Source organism: Hypanus sabinus, chromosome 25 (genome assembly GCF_030144855.1).
Source record: "Hypanus sabinus isolate sHypSab1 chromosome 25, sHypSab1.hap1, whole genome shotgun sequence".
In the NCBI taxonomy this organism is placed as follows: Eukaryota; Metazoa; Chordata; class Chondrichthyes; order Myliobatiformes; family Dasyatidae; genus Hypanus; species Hypanus sabinus.
In genome coordinates, this window is record NC_082730.1 from 7,395,743 (window position 1) to 7,416,719 (window position 20,977).

The window sequence follows — 20,977 nt, forward strand, 5'->3', positions numbered from 1 at the left end:
CAGTTTACCCGATTTATCACTATGTATATAAAAATCAGTTCTGGTTTTCATTAATTGATTTTCAATTGAAAATGTAAGCAATAAACTGTGTTCCATTTGAAGTTCAACCCTTTATTTGTAAAGCTCCTTACTAGGAGCAATCAAATATTTCTTGTCAATTTCTTTAATCTTATCAACCAATAAAAGAGTTTCCTTCTTAGTACGTTTTCGCAAACCAACAGAGTAGGAGATAATCTGTCCACGTATATATGCTTGAAAAGTGTCCCAAAGTATTCTGCAGGAAATTTCATCCATGAAATTAGTTGAAAAGAAGAAATCAATCTGTTCCTTCATAAATTTAATGAAATCCGGATCTTGCAGAAAGGTAGAATCAAATCACCATTGCTTAGTACTAGAAGCTGTATCCATTAATTTAATAGGAAGTTTCATTGGAGCATGATCAGAGATGGCTATAATGTCATAATTACAACCAGTTACAGATGGAATAAATCAAGAGTCAATAAAAAGTCAATTCTCGAGTAAGAATGATAAACATGTGAGAAAAATGAAAACTCTTTGTCCTTAGGATGCAGAAATCTCCAAATATCAAAAATTCCATTATCAGTCAAAAAAGAATTGATGTAAGTGGGCGACTTATTTGGTAAAGTCTGAATGGATATAGATCTATCCAGCAAAGGATTTAAACAACAGTTGAAGTCACCACCCATTATTAACATATATTCATTTAGATTAGGTAGAGAAGTAAATAAAGACTTAAAGAAATCAGGATAATCCACACTTGGAGCATAAACATTAACCATAGCAACCTTCGTATTAAAAAGTAACCCAGTAATTAACAAAAATCTACCACTCGGATCCCAAATAATATCATGTTGAGCAAAAGCAATAGGGGAGTCAATAAAAATTGAAACTCCTTTTACTTTAGCATTCAAATTCGAATGGTACTGTTGACCCCTCAAAACCTAAAAAAACTTTGATTGTCCTCTTTCCTCACATGAGTTTCTTGTATAAAAATAATATGTGCATTCAGTCTTTGGAATACTTTAAAAATCTTTTTCCATTTAATCGGATGGTTTAAGCCATTAGTATTCCAAGAAACAAAATTAATGGTCTGAGCCATATTTCTAAAATCAACCCTTTGGTATATAATGAGTTAACCGAAGTATGACCTCATGCACCTGGAAGAGGAACAAAAATAAGGGGAGGACCTGGAAATGACGACATGGTGGACATTTTAGTAGTTTGAAATCAGCCCAAATGAAAAAACTAGAAAAACTAATAAAAAGAGCAATAGAATTAAAAGGGAACCCCCTGCCCACCACCCATGGAAAAGAGACTCTCCTGAGCCTGAAGGAGGCCAGGAAAAAAAGAAATTGTGAGACTAAATCTACCCCCATGTCTCCAGAAGGTGACTCCAGATATATAAAGGAGAAAAAAAGATCCACCCAAAATCCTAAAAAGTAATTAACATCATACTAAAACAGAATTAATATAATTGCTAGTAAAAAAAGAATATGAACACAGGTAAATTATAAATCTGGTTAGAACCCGAACAAATAAAAGTTAGAATGTGATAAGAAAGGCATTATAGGAAGATGACAAAAAAAGGCGAAATTTTAAAAAAGCAAGAAATATTTTAGAAAAGAAACCGCCGTCTTAGTTACACAAAAAATGAAAAAGTTATGTATCAAAACGTTTAAAAAATTCACCTTCAAAGGATTAATAATAATAACCAAAAATAAAATACAATGGTTAAAGTAAGTATATTAAAAAGATTAGTACGTCGATAAAGAAAAACTTTAATTGGAATATAAAATGTAAAATAACCCTACACCAATAGTCAGAAACAAAATTTGGTTTTGGAAACAAAAACTATCTTGTAACGATCAAAACCATACATTTATTAGAAACGAGAATCCGAAGCAGTAGGACAGTTCTCATCCAGAAGCTTTCAGCATCAGGTGTGGAGAGAAAAACACAAGATTCTAAGTTTTTCAGGGTATAAAAGCGCTGGTTTTGGGTTTTTCTCATAACAGTCGGACATCAAAGGTTTAAAAGCGAGCCGCACCTTCATCACTTCTGGGCTGAAATCCTCCACAAGCGGAAACTGGAATTCTCTCAACTTAACCATCCCTAAACGCCGAGCCAAATGAGTAAGGTGCTCTTTAACATGCACATAATGAAATCGAACAACTACAACAGGTGGTTTAAATGAAGAACTTGGTGATTGGCTCATAATTCTATGGGCACGATCAAGTAACGGAGGACTATCTGGGAATACCGAAGGGAACGCATCCTTTAAAAGTTGAGTGAAATACTTTGAGGGGTCCCCTTGTTCGATACCTTCCGGGAGACCAAGTATGCGCAAGTTCTGTCTTCTAGACCGATTTTCAAAATCGACACTCTTGGCTTTAAGTATTTCCAACTGTTTAATCACTGAAGATAATTTCTGCTCCAGTTTCTCGATTTTCAAGTCTCGCTTCCGAGCGTTCTCTTGCAGAGTTGCGATTGGAGTTTGATGCTGTTTAACTTCATGCTCAATCTTATCCAGAGAATCCTGGAAAGCCTTTAAATCTGTTTTGAAAGTTTGTCGTTGTTCTTCAAATTTTTCATTCAAGAGCTCCAATATCGCATCATGTCAATTCAGTACGCTTAGGATCAGTCTTTTTTTTCCTTCCATTGCCGTTAGAATTTTTCCCAGGGTCCCGCCCTTTAGATCTTAAAGCCATTTCAATACTCATTTCTTCAAAATTCAGAGTACCCTCTTAAAGATAAGTCCAAAAAAGTAACAATAATCTTCTGGTGTAGGTAAAAATAAGTTAAATAAGGGTGATCGATCATAGGTTAAAAAAGTAAAGGTTATGGAGCGAACCTAAAACAGTGCTCACTCCATGAGCGTCTCCTGGTGACTCCATCGAGACTTTCTCATGTATACATACCGTCTGAGTAGCTTCCAAACTGATGACATGAATATCGATTTCTCTTTCTGGTCAAAAAAAAATTCCCCCCACTCCTCTTCTTCTATTCCTCACTGTGGCCTCTTAGCTCTTCTCAACTACCCATCACCTCCCCTGTGTCCTCCTCCTTGCCCTTCTCCTCTCCTCCACTCTCCTCTCCTCTCAGATTGCTTCCTCTCCAGCCCTTTACCTTTCCCACTCACCTGGTTTCACCCATCACCCAGCTATGCTCCTTCCCCACTCCCCAGCTTTTCACTCTGGCATCTTTCCCCTTCCATTTCAGTCCCATAGAAGGTATTTATCCTGTGTTTATTCATTTCCATAGATGCTGCCTAACCAGCTCAGTTCCTCCAGCATGTTATGTGTTTTGCCTTAAGCATCTGCCTGTTGGGTTGTGGCTCACGTCTAGAAGGGCAGACAACAATCATATCCAACACTAGTTGGCCAATGCTGCACCTGTGTCTGCAGGTCTGGTCACCATAAAGAAGGGTATGAGGCTACAGAGGGAGTAACAGGGCTATCACCAGGAATGGAGAGTTATCACTTTGAGTGTAGAACATTAACGAGTAGATACTACAGCGAGGATTGCACCTGGTCTCTGAAATCCTCCATCCTGATCAAAAAGGCACAACAGCGCCTTTATTTCCTGTGGAGAATCAAGAAAGCTCACCTCTGTCCCAGGATACTGATGGACTGTTACCGCTGTACCATTGAGAGCAGACTCACCAACTGCATCTCAGTGTGGCATGGCAATTGTCCCGTATCCAGCAAAGCACTCCAGCATGTGATGAAAACTGCCCAGCGGATTATCGGCACCCAATTGCCCACCATTGAGAACATCTACCATAAACGCTGCCTGGGCAGGGTGAAAAGCATTATCAAGGATGCATCTCACCCTAACCATGGACTTTTTACTCTCCTCCCATCCGGTAGACGCTACAGGAGCCTCCGCTCCTGCACTAGCAGGCACAGGAAGAGCTTCTTCCCTGAGGCTGCGACCCTGCTGAACCTCACATCACAGCGCTAAGCAATATTGCACTCATATTGGACTGCCTCAGTATTTTTATATTTGTATGCTGTAGCACTTACTTTTTATTCGCAATTATTTTGTAAATAATACGATTCTTTGCATTTCTGGCTAGATGCTAACTGCATTTCATTTGGCTTTGTATCTGTACTTGGCGCAATGACAATAAAGTTGAATCTAACCTAGTCTCTTCAGCCCACAAAGCTGTGCTGCCCTTTATAAACCTTCTTCACAATCACTCTGATTCTGATGAAGGGTCTCGGCCCAAAACATTGACTGTTCACTTCCCTCCACAGACACTGCCTGACCCGCTGAGTTCCTCTAACACTTCAGTCCTGACGAAGGCTCTCAGCCCGAAACGTTGACTGCTCATTTCAACAGATGCTGCCCGACCTGCTGAGTTCCTCCAGCGTGTTTGTACGTGTTGGTTTGACAACACCATCTGCAGTGTACTTTGTGTGTCCTCTAACACTTTTTTATGGACCCGACCATTAACCTAAGGGTCTGTGGACCCCAAGTTGGGAACCCTGCTCTGGCATTTTCTGTGTGTGGAAAGGTAAGACCTGGTGAAGAGGAAGATGTCAGCGCCCTGCAATGTATGAGGGCGGGGTGGGGAGAGAGGATGGTAAATTACTTTAAGGTGTCGAGATCAAGGGCTATCAGCAGAGGGGTGGAAACAGGAGGCGGGAATGGGAGGGGTTTATGATACACTACGTGGAAGGAAGACAGCAGGTGCAAATATAGAACAGTACAGGCCCCCTCAGCCCGCAATGTTGTGCTGACATTTTAACGTACACTAAGATCAATCTAACCCTTCTCTCCCACATAGCTCTCCCTTTCCTTTCATCCCTGTGCTGATCCAAGAATCCTTTCAATGTCCCTAACGTAACTGCCTCCTCCACCACTCCTGGAACACACTCCGCACACCCACCACCCTGTGCAAAAAACTTATCCCTGACACCCCCTTATACCTGCCCCCAATCACCTTAAAACTATGCTCTTTCAAATTAGCCACTTCTGCCTTGGCTATGAAATCATTCTATGCTTCTTATCAAGTCACCTCGGATCCTCTTTCTCTCCAAAGAGAGAAGTCCTAGCTCACGCAACCTATCCTCATAAGACATGCTCTCTAATCCAGGCTGCATCCTGGTAAATCTCCTCCGCACCCTCTCTCAAAACTTTCACATCCTTCCTATAACGAGGTGACCACAATATCCTCAAGTGTGGTCTAACCAGACCTTTACAGCGAAGTTGGAACCGAGAGTTTTAAGCTGCACTGAGCTCTCAGCAGGGTCCCTGTACCTGACCAGTCAGTGACACCAGGTCCCACCAGCACCAGCTTTCACTCTCTCCTCCTGCTCTGGAATATTCCAGAGGCAGAAACACCTTAAACTTTCCATCCCACCCTGCCCTGTCAAAATAATCCGACCTTCCCACACTGGGAACATGGCCCACAGTCCAATCCCACAATTCCATTCTACTGTCCCATCCCACAATTCCACTCCACAGTCCAATCCCACAATTCCATTCTACTGTCCCATCCCACAATTCCACTCCACAGTCCAATCCCACAATTCCATTCTACTGTCCCATCCCACAATTCCACTCCACAGTCCAATCCCACAATTCCATTCTACTGTCCCATCCCACAATTCCACTCCACAGTCCAATCCCACAATTCCATTCTACTGTCCCATCCCACAATTCCACTCCACAGTCCAATCCCACAATTCCATTCTACTGTCCCATCCCACAATTCCACTCCACAGTCCAATCTCACAATTTGGGTATGCAGTCCTAGTTCCCAGCTATTTGATAAGCCTCCAGCTACACTCTTAATCTTAATAGGGAGAAGCACTGTCAATGTTTTGGGCAGAGACCCTTCGTCAGGACACTGTCTCAGCCCGAAACGTCGACAGTGCTTCTCCTAAAGATGCTGCCTGGCCTGCTGTGTTCCACTATCATTTTGTGTGTGTTGTTTGGTACAGGGGGTGAGAGAGAGGAAGGAACTCTCATTGTAACTGGGGTGTCAGAGAGGTGGGGTGAACCTCACTGTAACGGGGTGTCGGGGGGGGGGGGGGAGGGGGGAAGAGTCTCACTTTAACAGAGGTATTGGGCAGGGGAAGGAATCTCCCTGGGACAGCAGAGACAGATGGGGAGAAGTAAATATACCTGGGATAAGAGGTGTTACACAGGTGTTCGCTCCCTGGGACAAGCAGTCCTAGACTGAAGGAGGAGAGGGTGAGGGGTTGCAAAGAATGCTGCCGGCAAACTCTCCCACAGTGAGTCAGCAGCGTGTCTGCCCCCGCGGGGGAGCTGTACTGGAGGGCACCGAGTCTCCGGTGAGAGCTGAGAGCTCCAACAGCCGAGGCCGGAACTGGGACGGGAGAGGAGTTGGGAAGCAGACTGGGGCTCGTAAATTACACACAGAGCCATAGAGATTGTCCCAACCACCGACTGATCAACACACCGTCCACCACAGTATTTCCCGTCGGTCACCTCAAGTACAAACAAGCGTCACTTTATAGACATACAATCAGTGTATATAAACTACTTTCTGTTTATATTCACTATGCATGTTTTTTTAGTATTATTATCGTGTTCTTTATCTTTTGTGGCTTTTTTTGCGCTGCATGATCAATTATTTTGTTTCTTTTGCACTTTTGTACTGGAAATTACATGAAACAATCTTGAATTGTCTTAAATCGAACAACCCGAGACATTCCCCACTCCTCCCAACACGCACACACACCGGCGCTTCCTGCTCTCTCCTCTACAAGACTATTCCTGGGTCCCTCCAACATATCCCACCCCCACCCCAGACCCTCCAGTTTGGGAAAGGGGGTAGGGAAATAAAAGGAAGGAGGGAGAGAGAGAAAGATGGAAGTTTGATGAAAACGAGGGGCCAGAGAGAAGGAGAAATGTGAAAACGGCGAACACTGTACCTCGCTCGGGTCGAACACCTCTCTGCACCCTCCGTCTGTTGTTCCGGGACCGGAGTCCAATTGCCTCCTCCCAGCGCCGATAGTTCACCACGGCCACGGTCGCTTGGCTTCTCCCTTTCCTTTCCCCCCTGTGCCGAGCGGCCGGTTTCGGTTACCCAGGTGAGATGGCTGACTCACCGGTCACATGAGCCACGCACTTCCCTCATCTACCTGTCGGGTTTCGACGACAGTGTCTCTGAGTCACGCCGGTGGTATCCCCGTCCCCAACACACTCCCCCGGGAATGCCATTTGCATTCAAAATGTGGAACGGGGCGGGTTTGTTTCCGTCAGAGCCGTCTCGTCCTCAAAGACCGGCGGAGTCACAGTCCCGGAGTACAATATGTACACTGAACCGTGCAGAAATATACTTATGCAGGCAACGTTTGGATAAGTACATGGATGGGGGTGAACGGCTAGGTTGATGGGATTGATCAGATTAATTGTAGGGCACGGATGGGCCGAATGGCCTGTTTCATCGGTGCAGTGTTCTTTGACCCTAACGCAGTGGTTCCCAACCTTTTTTTTGGCCATGCCCCACCTAATCACCTCTAAAATCCTGATGCCCCCTGTGATGATATATAATTCTTATTATTCAAAAAGTGAACTCCTATTCACCTGGAGGAAGCCTAAAAGACCATTAACTTGGTTTAAACAAGCTTCCAAAGAACATGGCGTTCAGGAAAGAGAAAAATAAAAGAACCAAAGGACTGTTAAAGTTCTGAGGAAGAAATTACTAAGAAATTGTAAAAAAAGAACATTACGTGATAGTAAAATAATAACAATAATAATAATTAATAAATAAAACAATGCCGATTCGTTTCTACAGCATACAAAGACAGATACACCGTTTAAAAGAGATGACGCAATGTACACACCTTCACACCACCAAGAACCGAAAGCTACTGCAAAAAGCAGCATTGGCGCGACCTCGTACGAGTTTCTTACGCGTTTGGACTTGTTCATTTGTTCCTTCCTACATCAGTCAATTCATCAATTTAATTATGAAAGCCATTTGATGGTTGTAATGATGGTGATACACTATATATACAGTACATACGCAATTACACATGTACATACACACAAGTATTTTTATGTATGCATACTGTATATACACATATGTATTAACTCGCACACACACTCATACTCACACAGACTTACTAGAAAAAATTCACTGTTAATAACTCATTCTCGAATTGCCCCCCTTAAAAATCAAATTACCCCCCTGTGGGGCGTAAGCCCCAAGTTGGGAACCACTGCTCTAACGGTACAGACTTTTCGGCCCTCGATGATGTGCCGACCTTATAAACTACTCCAACTTCAAACTAGCCCATCCCTCGCACAGCCCGCCATTTCTCTGTCACATGTGCCTCTCCAAGAGCCTCTTTCACGTCCCTAATGCATCTGCCTCTACCACAACAGCCGGCGGGCAGTAACAGGTAAAACAATAACAGAATGATGAATGATGGTAAAGGATGAACTGAAGGAAATCTGTATTAGGCAAGAAATGGTGTTGGATAGACTGTTGAGTCTGAAGGCTGATAAGTCCCTGGGACCTGATGGTCTGCATCCCAGGGTACTTAAAGAGGTGCCTCTAGAAATTGTGGGCGCATTGGTAATCATTTTCCAATGTTCTATAGATTCAGGAACAGTTCCTGCTGATTGGAGGGTGGCTAATGTTGTCCAACTTTTCAAGAAAGGAGGGAGAAAGAAAACAGGGAATTATAGACTGGTTAGCCTGATGTCAGTGGTGGGAAAGATGCTGGAGTCAATTATAAAGGAGGAAATTATGATGCATTTGGATGGCAGTAGAAGGATCAGTCTGGGTCAGCATGGATTTATGAAGGGAAAATCATGCTTGACTAATCTGAAGTTTTTTGAGGATGTAACTGTGAAAATGGACAAGGGAGAGCCCGTGGATGTAGTGTACCTGGACTTCCAGAAAGCTTTTGATAAAGTCCCACATAGGACCTTAGTGGGCAAAATTAGGGCACATGGTATTGGGGGCAGAGTACTGACATGGACTGAAAATTGGCTGGCTGACAGGAAACAAAGAGTAGTGATTAACGGGTCCCTTTCGGAATGGCAGGCTGTGACCAGTGGGGTACCGCAAGGTTCAGTGCTGGGACCGCAGCTGTTCACAATATACATTAATGATTTAGATGAAGGGATTAAAAGAACATTTGCAAATTTGCCGATGACACAAAGCTGGTTGGCAGTGTGAAATGTCAGGAGAATGTTATGAGAATGCAGGGTGATTTGGACAGGTTGGGTGAGTGAGCAAATGTATGGCAGATGCAGTTTAATGTGGATAAATGTGAGGTTATCCACTTTGGTGGCAAGAACAAGAAGGCAGATTACTATCTAAATGGAGTCAAGTTAGGAAAAGGGGAAATACAATGAGATCTAGGTGTTCTTGTACATCAGTCAATGAAAGCAAGCATGCAGGTATAGCAGGCAGTGAAGAAAGCTAATGGCATGCTGGCCTTTATAACAAGAGGAATTGAGTATAGGAGTAAGGAGGTCCTTCTGCAGCTGTACAGGGCCCTGGTGAGACCCCACCTGGAGTATTGTGTGCAGTTTTGGTCTCCAAATTTGAGGAAGGACATTCTTGCTATTGAGGGAGTGCAGTGTAGGTTCACAAGATTAATTCCCGGAATGGCGGGACTGTCATATGTTTAAAGATTGGAGCGACTGGGCTTGTATACACTGGAATTTAGAAGGATGAGAGGGGATCTGATTGAAACATATAAGATTATTAAGGGATTGGACACGCTGGAGGCAGGAAGCATGTTCCCGCTGATGGGTGAGTCCAGAACTAGAGGTCACAGTTTAAGAATAAGGGGTAGGCCACTTAGAACAGATATGCGGAAAAACTTTTTCACCCAGAGAGTGGTGGATATGTGGATTGCTCTGCCCCAGAAGGCAGTGGAGGCCAAGTCTCTGGATGCATTCAAGAGAGAGTTAGATGGAGCTCTTATAGATAGTGGGGTCAAGGGATTTGGGGAGAGGGCAGGAACGGGGTACTGATTGTGTATGCTCAGCCATGATCACAGTGAATGGCAGTGCTGGCTAGAAGGGCCGAACGGCCTACTCCTGCATCTACTGTCTATTGTCTATAATGAAGTGTTACAATTACGGGGAAAGAACATTGCAGGTCGACAATTAAGGGCGAGTTCATAATGAGGTATGTTATCAGGTTGATAGTCCCTACTGTTGTACCATTGAATAGTCTTAAAACAGGGGCTAGAAGCTGTCCTTGAGTTCAGTGATAATGTACCTTCATGACATTTACACCGGCTGCTCATATGACCATCCACCACCTGCTTCCATGGCTTGTCGTGACTACACCTGGTTATGTGACCACTGACGCCAGGCAGACAGGTTCTGAAGAGTATAGATAATGGCTGAGGGTCACCTATCTTGTGACGACACTGTCCAGAAAAAGGCAATGGCAAACCACTTCTGTAGAAAATTTTGCCAAGAATGATCATGGTCATGAGACCACGATCGCCCACGTCATACGTCACGGCACATAGTGATGATGTCATATGACACGGCACATAGTGATGATGAATATGGGAAACAGACTTTGACTTGCATATCCCACATTCCACTCTCTCTGTAAAAGCTTACCTCTGATATCCCACCTGTACCTTTCTCCAATCACCTTAAAATTATGCCCCCTCATGTCAGTCATTTCTACCATTGGAAAAAGTCGCTGGCTGTCCATTCTATCTACGGTATAACTCTTAAACTCCACTGGCAAGTCACTGCTCACCCTCCTTCACTCCAAAGAGCCAAGCACTTACAAGGCATGCTCTAACCTGGCAGCCTTCTGGTAAACACACACAAAATGCTGCTGGAACACAGCAGGCCAGGCAGCATCTATAGGAAGAAGCACTGTCGACTTTTCGGGCCGAGACCCTTCGTCAGGACTAACTGAAAAAAGAGATGGTTAGAGATTTGAAAGTGGGAGGGGGAGGGGGAGATCCGAAATGATAGGAGAGGACATGGGGGGGAGGGATGAAGCTAAGAGCTGGGAAGTTGATTAGCAAAAGGGATGCAAGGCTGGAGAAGGGGGAGTATCATAGGACGGGAGGCCTTGGAAGAAAGAAAGGGGGAGGGGAGCACCAGAGGAAGATGGAGAACAGGCAAGGAGTGATTGTGAGAGAGAAAGAGAGAAAAAAATTAAAAACTGAAAATTGAAAATTAGGGATGGGGTAAGAGGGGGAGGAGGGGCATTAATAGAAAATGAAATCAATGTTCATGCCATCAGGTTGGAGGCTACCCAGACAGAAGATAATGTGTTGTTCCTCAACTTTGCCTCCAATTTCCACTCTGCCCTCAAGTTTACCTGGTCCATTTCCGGCACCTCCCTCCCCCTCCTTGATCTCTCTATCTCTATCTCTGGAGACAGCTTATCTACCGATGTCTACTATAAGCCCACGGACTCTCACAGCTACCTGAACTATTCCTCTTCCCACCCTGTCTCTTGCAAAAATGCCATCGCCTTCTCCCAATTCCTCCGTCTCCACTGCATCTGCTCTCAGAATGAGGCTTTTCATTCCAGGACGAAGGAGATGTCTTCCCTTTTTTAAAGACAGGGGCTTCCTGTCCACCACCATCAACTCTGCTCTCAAACGCATCTCTCCCATTTCATGCACATCTGCTCTCACCCCATCCCCCGACCAACCCACTTGGGATAGGGTTCCCCTTGTCCTCACCTACCACCCACCAGCCTCTGGGTCCAACATATAATTCTCCATAACTTCTACCACCTCCAACAGGATCCCACCACCAAGCACATCTTTACCTTCCCCCACACTTTCAAATCTTTTACTATCTCTTTTTTCCACTAGTCCTGTCGAACGGTCTCGGCCCGAAACGTCGACTGTACTTCTTACAGATGCTGCCTGGCTTGTTGTGTTCCACCAGCATTTTGTGTGTGTTGCTTGAGTTTCCAGCATCTGCAGATTTTCTCATGTTAGCATCCTGGTAAATCTCCTCTGCACCCTGCCTAAAGCTTGCACACCCTTCCTATAGTGAATCGACCAGACCTGAACACAATATTCCAAGTCTGGTCTAACCAGGGTTTTATAGAGCTGCAATGTTACCTTGCGGCTCTTGAACTCAATCCCCGACTAATGAAAGCCAATGCACTATATGCCTTCATAACAACCATTCTCTAATAATTGTTTTTCTTTAAGTTGAAAATAGTCTGTGAACCTATGGTGTTCATTTTTAAACTACCCTTGGGATTCTCTGATACAGTGATCACAAGGGGTTCTTTAATCACACAGTCTCTTAATAATCCTTTCTCATAATACTGTATAAGACAAAATCTAAAATAGCCAGGTAAACAAAAGATTCTGCAAATGCTGGAGATTTAAAGCAACACACACAATGTGCAGGAGGAACTCGACAGGTCAGGCAGCAGCTACGGAAATTAATAAACAGTTGATGTTTTGGACTGAGGCCTTTCATCAGGCTGCCACCCATCCCCAGCTACGCTCTGCAATGTACTGCTCTAAAATTCAATCATTTACACATTCCACAAATTCCTCCACCACACACTTGCCAGATGGTTTGTCCAATCAATAAAGAGTTTTAAATTTCCCATGGTATTTGCAGTTCTCGGGATCAATCAGGTTTATTATCACTGACATTTGTCATGAAGTTTGTAGTTTTGTGGCAGGACAGTGCAAGTCATAAAAATCACTAAGTTACAATAAAAATTAAATAATACGAAAGAGGATGAGTGAGGGAGTGCTCATGGGTTCATAGGCCATTCAGACATCTGAGGGCAGAGGAGATGAAGCCGTTCCTAAAATGTTGAGTGTGGGTCTTCGGACTCCTATACCTCCTCCCCAGTGGTAGCAGTGCTAAGAGGGCGTCTCCTGGACGGTGATCGTCCTTCGTGATGGGTGCTGCCTTCTTGAGACACCACCTGTTGAAGAAGTCGTCAATGGCGGGGAATCAGCGATGGAGTTGGCTGAATCGACAACCTTCTTCAGCCGCTTGTGATCCCGCACGTTAGAGCCTCCACACCATGTGGTGATGGAACCAGTCAGTATGTTTCGCATCGAACTGCTGCTGTGAAGTTAACACATTTCAGGACACATGCCGGTGATGATAAACCTGATTCTGATTCTGATTCTCCACAGTGCATTTGTAGAAATTTGCTCGAATTGTCGAAATTACATAACAAAATTTTCCAATATGTCCTTTACATTTCCCCACTACTCTCTGACCTGAGTAGAGGTGATATCCCGTGATTCTACTGATCATTCCCACCGTGACTTCCTCTGCTTTTCCTGATTTCAAACAAAGCCAACCCCGTATCACAGCCCACTGCCTTCGTATCACGGCTCAGCACAGCTCTGGCGCTTTCAATGATTAACAACGCCACTGAGTCAAGTCTGGAAAGAGAAAACAGTGGAAATCTCAAATGAAAAGCAGGAAATGCTGAAAATCTACAGGTTAGGCTGCGTCAGAGTTAAAGGTTCAGGTCAAAGCCCTTTGGTCAGGCGTAAGATTTCTCTTATGAGGAAAGAGGCTCGATCTGTTCATCCTGTTCTGATATGTCCACCTTCACATTTTCTCTCATCCTGGTGAATCTTCTCAGCACTCTCTCCTTTTACAATATAGAGACCTGAAGTTTAAACAAAACTTCTAAAGTGGTCTCACGAAGCTTCAAAGCAGCTTTAACAACATTTCCTTCCTTTTCAGTTCTGTCCATCCCAAGATAACGTCCTGTGCTTGGTTCGTTTTCTCAGCAGACTTGCTAACATGCATCCATCCATCCCACTCTGAGACCCGCAATATCCATGCAACAAGGGACCCTCCTATTCTCAACACAGAAACTTACAGCGTCATGTGAAATTGAATTCAACCCCAGTGGCCAATTATTTTGCCAGTTCTGTATAAGGTGCTCGTGTAAATTAATGCAATTCTTCTCTGTACTGACGATCTTATCCCTCCCATCTCCCACCCCAAAATGGTACCATCTGCAAGTCTAGCGAGTGTGTCCAGGGCTCTCCAGGTTACAAGCACCTCGTACGTAAGAAGAGTCACAGTAAGGAACTAAATTAGGCTATTTGTCACACCACCAATGAAACATTTATTGGTATTGGAATTAGTTTATTATTGTCAGAGGTACTGAGATACAGTGAAAAACTTGTCTTTCATACTGTTCATACAGATCAACAGATCAGATCATTACACAGTGCATTGAGGTAGAACATGGTAAAACAATAACAGAATGCAGAATAAAGTGTTACAGAGAGAGTGCAGTGCAGGTAGACAATAAAGTGCAAAGGCCACAAACAGGTAGATCATGAGGTTAAAAACTCATTTTAGCACACAAGAGGCCTCTTCAAGAATCCGATTCCTATCCTGAAGACACTTAGGTCTCTAATGGGGTTTCAGTGAGACTCTTTCTCACTGCTCTCCCTTGTGGTCTCTGCTATTCTCCAGCTCTTTGACCAGGTGCTCACCCAGACTCAAACTCCCAGTAACTTCTCCCCTCTCCATCTTCTCACCTTTTTCCATTCCCCATTCTTGCTCCCCTCTTACATCTTCTCTTCTCCTTATCTGCCCGTCACCTCCCTCTGGTTCCCCTCCTCCTTCCCTTTCTCCCACGGTCCACTGTCCTCTCCTACCAGACTCCTTCATCTTCAGCCCTTTACCTCTTCCACCCATCACCTGATGAGAGAAAGAGAGAGATGTCAAAGTGTTGTGATGGACTCTCGATCATATCTCTGGGGGCTTGCTATTGATTGCATGGTGGGGGGGGGGGCTGATGTTTTTGGCCAGAAGTGGGGGGAGAGGAGGGGGAGGGTTGATGCTTTTGCTGCTGCCTATGTATGGGAGGGGGAGGAGGGGCTTTGGGGTTCTAATGTTTTTCTGCCATTCATTCTTTGGAAAGGGATTCTCTCTGTTTGGTGGATGTCTGTGAAGGGTAAGGATTTCATACCTCATACATTCTCTGACATTAAATTGAAATTGAATTACTGAGCTTGTACATTCTCCCTGTGACCATGTGGGTTTCCTCCGGGTGCTCCGGTCTCCTCCCACTATCCAAAGACATACTGATTGGTAGGTTAACTGGTCATTGTAAATTGTCCCGTGATTAGGATTGAATCGGGAGTTGCTAGGTGGAGCAGCTGGAAAGGCTGAAAGAGCCTATTCTGGTCTGTATCTCAATAGAGTCCTTGAAAGTGAGTCCATAGGTTGTGGAATCAGTTCAGTGTTGGGGGTGAATGAAGGTATTCCCTTTGGTTCAAGAGCCTGATGGTCGAGGGGTGGTAGCTGTTCCTGAGCCTGGTGGTGCAGGTCCTGAGGCTCCTGTACCTTCTTCCTGACACAGCAGTGAGACAACAGCGTGGCCTGATGATGGATGCTGGTTTCCTGTGACAGCGCCCCGTACAGACGTGCTCTGACAGGTAGATGAAGAACTGCACTAGACATTAGGAAGGGGCCTTGGATGAACTGTGAGTGACAGATTGTGTAAGTGACGAAAGCAGACCCGTGTGTGGTGGCGGGTGAAAATGAGAAACATTAATGTTCATGTCAATTGGAACAAGCTGAAAGTTAGTGGTAACTGGTTAGTATTCTGTACACTAGAAAATGCCAGAAGACCCATGTGTAACTGCAAAGTTAAATCTCTTTCTCACTCTGACACTGATAACGCTCTATGAAAATCCCTGATCTTCTTATTGCTGATTATGACAGTAATCATTGAGCAGAACAGAAAACTAATGCCGGCTTGAGTTCAGTTCCTCCATTTGTGTGCTTTGCTCTGGATTTCCAGCATCTGCAGAATCTCTTGTGTTTGGAACTAATATTCTGCTGTGTATTCTGTAGAAACACGCCCACTGTCTGAAGGCAAAATGTAAATTCTCGAAAAAGGGGAAAGAAAAGTGAAAGGCCCAGATAGAGAGGGTGTTTGCTATAGTGGGGTAGCCTCAGACCAGAGGGCTCAGCCTCAGAATAGAGGGACATCCATTTAGAACAGAGATGAGGAGGAATTTCTTTAGCCAGAGGGTGGTGGATCTGTGAAATTCTTTGCCACAGGCAGCTGTGGAGGCCAAGTCATTGGGTATACTTAGAAAAGAGGTTGATAAGTTCTTGATTAGTAAGGGTTATCAAGGGTCATGGAGAGAAGGCAGGAGAATGGGGTTGAGAGGTTAAATAATCAGCGATGTGGGAATGGCAGAGCAGACTTGATGGGCCACATGGCCTAATTCTGCTCCTATCTCTTGTTGTCTTATGGTCTAAAAATACCTTCAGTACTTGTAGTCATATGATGCAGGGCTTTGTCAGTGTTTACACTGATCTGATGGCGTCCCATTCTGTGCCAGAATCAGGATCGGGTATGTTGTCATTGTCACATATGATGTGAAATGTAATGCTTTCGAAATTCAAAGTTCATGGACATTTATTATCAAAGTATACAGCAGCAGTACAGTGAAAGACTAACATTTATTTTGATATATTAAGAAGTGCAGTGCAAAGAATTAAATTACAAAATCGTTAGCTCGTTATGACGTGTGTTGTTTGACTTGGGCGATCATGGTCTATCCATGACCATGATTGTTCTTGGCAAATTTTTCTACAAAAGTAGTTTGTCATTGCCTTCTGGGCAGTGTCTTTACAAGACGGGTGACCCCAGAGATTGTCTGCCTGGTGCCAGTGGTCACATAACCAGGACTTGTGATCTGCACCGGCTGCTCATACGACCATCCACCACCTGCTCCCATGGCTTCACGTGACCCTATTCAGGGGTTAAGCAGGTGCTAAACCTTGCCCAAGGTGACCTGCAGGCTAGCGGGGGGAAGGAGCACCTTACACCTCCTTTGGTAGAGACGTATCTCCACCCTGACACCCACAATCTATTGCAAAGAGAAAGGAATAATGAAGTACTTTCATGGTGTAACCCTCAGTTTCTGTCAGCTGCATAAATGTAGGGAAGACAATCTCTGGCCCCACTGAACGTGAGAGATTGAGATGCAAAACCTCCTGTTTGTGTGGATGCTGCGTGATGTGTTATCCTGTTACAGATCGGTACCATGAAATAACAGACAATACACCATAAGCAATTAAACGATTTAGCTTTATAATTCTTAATTTGACTAAAGGGTGAGTGGAGTAAAACAAAAAGAAAAGGGCCCCATTTGAATGAAACTGTCTAATGTGCACATATTGGAGCTGACGGTTTCCATTTCTCCGATCCTCCATCGATTTCCCCGGTCTTCATTGACTCCCAGCCCCACACCAACTCCACTCCTTTCTGGTGTCTATGACCTCTCCTTTCTGGCATCTTCTCTCTTCGTCCACCAAACAAATGACCCTGATCACCTCAGTCTCAGGCACACAGCAAGGAAAAACACTCCCCTCATTGGACAGCTCACATTCCAAAGCTCCCGTTAACCCTCACCATAACCCAAACACTGCTGCTACAGAAAGACCATTACATTAATGGCGAAACCTTTCCCATGGTGTTACAATGGGCTCATTTTCCGTCCAGAAATCTGATGGTCAAGGGGAAGAAGCTGTTCCTGAATCATTGAGTGTGTGTCTTCAGGTTCCTGTAATGGTGCAAATCCCTGAAGCTTTCAGATGTTGATTCTGTGAAGGATAAAGGGACTTTGGAAAGGTTCAAGGAATGGCGCTTTGTATCTGCTGCTTAATATGTCCTTGGTTTAGGAGCACTTCCTGCCAAAGTTCTCTCTTAATTTCTGCATGCAGTTTTCTAGAACTACACTTAAGGGGAATATACATGAAATATTTATTGACAGTTATCAGAACGATCAATTATCTCAGTAATTATTTGGTAAATTGGTTTACTATAGTACTGAGATGCAGTGAAAAACTTGTTTTATATACCATTCATTCAGCTCAATTCATCACACAGGTAAGGGAAATAACAGAATACAGAATTAAGTGTTACAGCTACAGAAAAAGTGCAGTGCAGGGCGACAGTGAGGTGAAGTAGATTGTGTGGTTAAGAGTCCATCTTATTGTACTAGGGAACTGTTCTTTTGCACACTGGTTGAATGCTCAAGGTGGTGTGGTCTTTTAATAATTCAATTATGGATTTATTGAGTATGCCCACAAGGAAGTAAATTTCAGGGTTGTATATGAATGAATGAAATGAATTAATTTAATATATTTTGGTCAGTACAAATGTAACAAAAAGCATAATTTACAATGATGTTTTCATAACAATAATTTCATAAGACAAAATTACAACAAAAAACATAGATATTCTTTAAAACAGACCGGAAGGGTGTAGGCTGAAGCTACAGCTTATTACGCCTACCCCTCTGACTTATACAACAACATATTTGGCATCAATTATCACATCAAAAACAAAAAGTTTTATAATCTTTTAACACAAAATCCATTTCCAAATATCATTTATTTTCATTACTCCAATTCATTTTAAATCATGTGTTTTATATTTGTTCATTAAATAATTTTTAATAATTTTTTAAGCTTGTTAAGTGTGGTGCATGTTTTTAAATTCTGACTACAACTGTTCCATAGATTCACCCCTCTGGCTGAAATACAATGATTTTTTACATTTGTTCTTATCGTTTGATTTTGAAATATACACGTTCCCCTCAAATCAAGCTGACTTTCTCTCATTTTAAACCACTTTGGATACTTTGTGGTAACCGTCCATTTTTTACTTTAGATGTAATTTGTATTATTTTAGAATCTACAAAATCTCTGAATTTTAAAGTGTTTAGTTGAATAAATAGTGGATTGGTTGGCTCATAATAACTAATCTTATTTACAATTCGTATAACTTTCTTTTGGAGTAGAGAAATCGAGTTTGTATTTGTTTTGTTTGTATTTCCCCCTACCTCTACACATTAGTCACGTATGGGACTATAAGTGAACAGTATAATGTATACAGAGATTCCTGATTTAAGAAATCTTGCACTTTGTACAGTATTGCAATAGATTTTGACATTTTTGCTTTGACATAATTTATATGTGGCTTCAAGCTTAATTTACTATCTATTACCACTTCTAAAAAATTTGTTTCAGATACCTTATCAATTTCAACATCATTTATTCTAAGTTTACTATATGAGCTTGGTACACGTTTTCCAAATATTACGAATTTAGTTTTATGGTGACATACCTGTACTTTGAACTTTTCAATGGTCTTATAACTGTGGGATGGAGGGAGGTACAAGAGCCTGAAGGCACACATTCAATGTTTACTCAAGCATTATTGAAAAATTAAATACACAACAGAGTGTGATTCCTCCGGTTGCTCTAGTTTCCTCCCACAGTCCAAAGAGGCACTGCTTGGTAGGTTAATTAGTCATTGTACATTGTCCCGTGATTTGGTTAGGGTTAAATCCGGGATTGCTGGGTGGTGTGGCTCGAAACTTGTGGGCTGCCCTCAGCACGTAGCTGGGTGTGTTGGTTGTTAACACAAACTGTATGTTTCAATGTGAGAAATTAACTTGGAGCTTGAACCCTAATCACCACTACAAGTTCACAACACTATTTCCACCTCGCACTAAAATGAACTTTGTTGTGTTCTTTTTGTTCAACACCTTTACTTGTAAAAACTTTGTATAATTTAATATATATGTTTTTCTCGTTTTTGCTGAGAGTTGGATTCTACATGCCTGTGCTACTGTTACAGTTAAGGTTTTCAATACATCTGCGCACGTGCTTTCTTACTGCCCGTTACACCGCTAGCGTTTAGACCAGCAATGAATGCCCTGCGTCTCTGTCTGCCTCGGTCTTGGTAGGAACACCATCTCACACAGATGTAGAAGGGTTCTCCATCGCTGTGTCTGTAACAGGTTTGTTTTACCAGTCAGGGTCGTTAGCCCTGAGCTGAATCCCCAAACCTGGAGGACCGGTGGACAGCTCCTAGCCTGGCCTCTACCCTTTCACCTGTTTGGCAGGACTGACCCTACCAAGAGCCAAATCATAAAGCCCTGACTCCAGTGTAATTCTCTGGCACACCAGTCTCCAAACCATCACAAGGCTGTGGTCCTCTTGGAGGGTGGACTTACGTAGCTGAAAATAAACTTGACTTTGAATTTGAATTAACACGAAGAGGCAATTTCATTTTGCCTAGGTGCATATAACTATAAGCTGATCCAAGGCTGAAGATATATTCTGGTTCAAGGTCAGCAGGTGTGCAGAGAGGGTTACCGAAAAGCTCCTAATAAACTTAGCAGAGGTTAAGCAGGTATTTGAGGAGATCTGACACCTTGAATTAACAAGAACTATGAGTTGCTGTCTGATAATAGTCCAGGGTGGCTGGTAGGTCTGGCACTGAAGACTGGGCAGGGCTGCCTGTCAACACCGTCCCAGCAGAGGGAGAGCTGCTATCCTCACTGTAACCAGGGGCAGGAAGGGACCAAGCAACTCGAGGGCTGGGGACATCCAACCAGAGGCAAGGGCCAGGGCTGTTTCCCACCTCTGTCCTCTGTCAGACGGGCTGCTTGTAGTTGGGGTTCCCTCTGCACCCTCCCCCTAACGCCATGGGACAGGCGGAGAGCACCGGGAGCGAAGGGGAAATCGGCGTGGCGGAGCTCCAAAACTGGTATAAGAAGTTTGTCACCGAGTGCCCCAGTGGGACTCTCTTCTTTCACGAGTTCAAGCGCTTTTTTGGAGTCCTGGACAACGACGAGGCAGCAGAATACATCGAGAATATGTTCCGGGCATTCGACAAGAACGGGGTGAGTTCATTCTCAGCTGGTCCAGAGGGGACAGGGTACAGATCTCAGGGCGAGGCAGGGATGCTTAATTGTGGTGTCCAATTCAGATTTACATACCACATGTACTTCAAAACGTACAGTGAAATGCATTGTTTGCGCTAACAATTGGCACAGCTGAGGATGTGCTGGGGGCAGCCTGCAAGCATCTCCACTCCAATATCGCATGCCCACAATGACAGACAGAACTACAGCAACAGCAAAGCAGACCCCGTTCCCACCCGCCCCGAAGAGGCGGTGAAAGTGAA

General features: G+C 43.7%; 2 protein-coding genes across 2 annotated transcripts in view; one reads left to right on the forward strand and one right to left on the reverse strand.

The window, feature by feature from the left end:
• Positions 1–7,274, reverse strand: part of irf6 (interferon regulatory factor 6) — a 33,138-nt gene extending 25,864 nt beyond the window's left edge. Inside the window, exon 1 of the mRNA XM_059950005.1 lies at positions 6,930–7,274. The gene's annotated coding sequence lies outside the window, so the exon portion shown is untranslated. The remainder of the gene's footprint in view (positions 1–6,929) is intronic.
• A 13,221-nt stretch (positions 7,275–20,495) lies between these two features.
• guca1b (guanylate cyclase activator 1B) overlaps positions 20,496–20,977 on the forward strand; it is a 34,924-nt gene continuing 34,442 nt past the window's right edge. The window contains exon 1 of the mRNA XM_059950643.1: positions 20,496–20,693. Coding sequence (XP_059806626.1) covers positions 20,496–20,693 — 198 coding nt within the window. The remainder of the gene's footprint in view (positions 20,694–20,977) is intronic.